This window comes from Nicotiana sylvestris, chromosome 12 (assembly GCF_000393655.2).
Source record: "Nicotiana sylvestris chromosome 12, ASM39365v2, whole genome shotgun sequence".
Taxonomy (NCBI): Eukaryota; Viridiplantae; Streptophyta; class Magnoliopsida; order Solanales; family Solanaceae; genus Nicotiana; species Nicotiana sylvestris.
Window position 1 is genome coordinate 165,015,779 of NC_091068.1, and position 3,645 is coordinate 165,019,423.

A 3,645-nucleotide genomic window follows, 5' to 3' on the forward strand; every position below is an offset into this window, starting at 1 on the left:
CATCACCACCTCACACTTAAACCATTGTTCGTCCTCGATCAAAGTAAAATCAACCTATAATTGACCGAACAAAATTAAGCTTATCACTATGAAGCCACAAGTTTTCAATTAAGCTCAAGCACCAACTACTTTGGTTGACACCAACAATTAGCCCTTTACATATACATTATTTACTTACCTTCTCATGTTCAAAACATGCCAAGATCAATATTGAACAGTTCAAAATAATCAAATATCAGGTTCTGGGACATCTCAACCTCAAAAAACTGACTCCCTAGCATATCTATTTTCAAGCCAACTTATTCACTCTGACTGAAGAGCCTAATAAAGTCACCTATCCATCATGAAACATATGTCCTCACTACAAAATAAAGAGAGATAGTCCACACACTCAAATAAATTCGAACATAATTTAAAGACTTTAAAAAATGGAAGAAATCACACACTCTCTCAAAGAACTTCACTTGCGCACAAAAGATACCATAAGTTTGCTCATTATTTAAATTTCTACTAATGCATGCCTGCTCAGTCTAAAATCAATTAAGACTTTATCATGGTTGTAACGTGGGCTAAGGGAGGGGTATGATATATATATAGAAAATAGTAGTTAACCCTCATAAGCACTTTAACACGTCATGTAATCACTTTAAGAGTAACTCTCTTTAACCCAACTTCAAACATCACAAACAATATCACCCCTAAAATATTTTATTTTTCTTTAAGCACTACTTTGACTCGCACTCACTAGCAATGACAAGATGTATTATTGCTTTTGCTAATTTTTTTTTCTCCTATTTTTTTCTGTGCATTTTTAGCATTTATAATGAATTAAAACTGTATGTGTAGAGTGTTCAGCGACAATATAATATTTTCTCTCTCTTTGATAAGCCTATAGGACTAACCGTAACATCTTCATCTCCTTCGAAAAATCCCTAGCACCGCCGGCACTTGTCCAAGCGAACCAGGTAAGTACTCACCCCTCTCTTTCTCTCTTCTTTCTCTCTCCTTTCTCTCTCCCTGCGTCTCTCCTTTCTCTCTCCCTGCGTCTCTCTCTTTCTTCCCCTTTCTTTTAACCCTAGCAGCAGCTAGGCCGACGTCCGACGACCCACCGACTCTGTCTCATTTTCCTTCTGCTTTTCCGACCCAACCACACCACCCTCCTCTGTGTTTCCCTTTCTTCAAACCTTTCCTCGTCGTACCATTGTTTCTCGGACCGACACTATTTTCTGGCAACCGTTCCGGTGACAGTCCTTTCCTTTTCTTGGTCCCGTGGTGTGTTGTGTGTGTTTCAGGTAGCACTTTCGGTGGCTGTTTGGTGACGGGTGGGAGGTGCACGGGTAAAGCAGGGCAGGCCATTTGGCAGTTACAAAGGGCTGGACATCGGGTTCCAAAGCACCCATGTTATATTTGCGGGGATAGCTGCAGCTGCCTAGGCAAGCGCAAGGCATATGGGAGACTAGAGCGGAGCATCACCGGGCACATCAAGTCATATCTCCAGGTTCTTCCATAGGGGGTTGGTACCTCCCGTTTTCTTATCTCTCTCTCTATGTTAGTTAATTTGTGTCTATTTAGTTAGCATCACTTTAAGTATCTTATTAGAGTACTTGTAGTTGCAACCGGTTATTTTCTAGTTTGGGTCCGTGTTATTGTTTTCCGGAGTTTGTCGTAGGTATAATGGCTGTGGTGTGGGATGGTAGAGTAAGGTCATGTCCTCGAGGGGTTCCGGGGGTGAGCAGGGGGGTGGGGAAGGGGTCAAGGGTTGGGACGAGAGGAAAGGAGGGTAATGGGAAAGAGGGAGCTTGTAGATTGAGGATCGGGTCGTGGAACATAGGCACGCTGACAGGCAAGTCTATTGAGTTGTCAAAGATTCTCCAGAAGAGAAAGGTTAATATAGCTTGTGTCCAGGAGACTAGGTGGGCAGGGACGAAGGTGAGGAATGCAGATGGGTATAAGTTGTGGTACTCTGGAGTCGTAAGGGGTAAGAATGGAGTGGGTATCTTGGTGGATAGGGATCTTAGAGAGTCTGTGGTTAAGGTTAGGCGAGTGAATAATAGGCTAATGTTTATTAAGTTGGTGATTGGTGAGTGCACCCTCAATGTCGTTAGCACTTACGCGCTGCAAACGAGCTTGGATGAGGAGGTTAAGAGGCGCTTTTAGGAGGGCTTTGACGAGATTGTGCGTAGTATTCCACCTACTGAAAGGTTATTTATTGGAGGGAATTTTAATGGCTATATTGGGGCGGCTGCTGGTAGTTATGGCGAGGTTCATGGTGGCTTTGGCCTTGGGGATAGGAACGGAGGAGGTACTTCGCTGTTAGACTTCGCTAAGGCTTTCGAGCTGGGGATTGCGAACTCGACTTTCCCGAAGAGGGAGGAGCATCTGGTTACTTTCCGAAGTTTGGCGGTGAGGACTCAGATCGATTACCTTCTCCTCAGAAGGTGTGATAGAGGATTGTGCAAGGATTGCAAGGTTATCCCGGGAGAGACCCTTGCGACTCAGCATAGGCTCTTAGTGACAGACATTGACATTATGATGAAGAGGAAGAAAAGGTATGCTCGTGGCTGACCGAGGATTATATGGGGATATTTGACCAAGGATAAAGCCCAAGAGTTGGAGGGGAGGTTATCCGCTATGGGAGCTTGGAGGAGTAGTGGAAACACAAGCACTATGTGGTCGACGACAGCGAACTATGTGAGGGAGGCGGCGAAAGAGGTGCTAGGTGTATCGAAGGGTTTTTCTGGCAGGCACCAAGGAGACTGGTGGTAGAATGACATAGTCCAAGGTAAAGTGGAGGTGAAGAAGGTAGCGTACGCGAAGTTATCAGGGAGCACAAGTGAGGAGGAGAGGAGTGCGAATAGAGAGAGGTACAAAGTGGCTAGGAAGGAGGCAAAGCTGGCAGTCACGGAGGCTAAGAATGCAACGTTTAGCCGTCTATACGAGGAATTAGGGGAGAAAGGCGGGGAAAGGAAGTGTTTCGGCTGGGTAAAGCGAGGGAGAGGAAGGCCCGGATCTGGACCAAGTAAGGTGCATCAAAGACGAGGATGGTAGAGTATTGATGGGAGAGTCCCAAATTAAGCAGAGATGGCAGACGTACTTTTATGATCTTCTAAATGAGGAGGGGGACCAGGATATAGCGCTAGGGGACTTGGGGCATCGGAGAGTCTCCGAGATTTTAGGTATTGCAGGCGCATTAAGGTGGAGGAGGTCGTGGGGGCTTTGCGTAAAATGAGTAGGGGTAGAGCGACCGGGCCAGATGAAATTCCGATTGAGTTTTGGAAATGTGTGGGTAGAGCAAGATTGGAATAGCTGACTGGGTTGTTCAATGTAACTTTTAGGGCGAAGAGGATGCCGGAGGAATGGAGGTTGAGTACAGTGGTACCGTTGTACAAGAACAAAGATGATATCCAGTGTTGTAACGTGTTGGAGGATGGCTAAAGGGCTAAGTAACTTTATACCCCTATAATTGTTAGGGAAGCAAACAAACTAATGTGTTGGATGATGCATTGAGACTGAGATTGTTCCCTTTTTCACTTAGAGGGAAAGCTCTGGACTGGATCTAAAGACTCGCCAATCATTCCATCACTACGTGGGATGAGTTGGCCGACAAGTTTATAGCCAATATTTTCTCACCGGGACATATGGCTG

At 45.2% G+C, this 3,645-nt stretch overlaps 1 protein-coding gene across 1 annotated transcript; it reads left to right on the plus strand.

Moving 5' to 3' along the window:
• The first annotated feature begins 1,674 nt into the window (after window positions 1–1,674).
• Window positions 1,675–3,435, plus strand: LOC138884062 (uncharacterized). The gene is made up of 3 exons (XM_070164802.1): window positions 1,675–2,034; window positions 2,158–2,549; window positions 3,336–3,435. The coding sequence occupies exons 1-3, from the start codon at window positions 1,675–1,677 to the stop codon at window positions 3,433–3,435; spliced, it is 852 nt and encodes a 283-aa protein (XP_070020903.1).
• The last annotated feature ends 210 nt before the right edge of the window (window positions 3,436–3,645 follow it).

Coding starts and splice junctions, on each gene's coding strand:
- LOC138884062 (XM_070164802.1), top strand. CDS start 1,675: ATGGCTGTGGTGTGGGATGGTAGAGTAAGGTCATGTCCTCGAGGGGTT. Junction 2,035..2,157: donor TTAGAGAGTCTGTGGTTAAG/GTTAGGCGAGTG, acceptor AGGCGCTTTTAG/GAGGGCTTTGACGAGATTGT. Junction 2,550..3,335: donor ATGATGAAGAGGAAGAAAAG/GTATGCTCGTGG, acceptor TGTAACTTTTAG/GGCGAAGAGGATGCCGGAGG.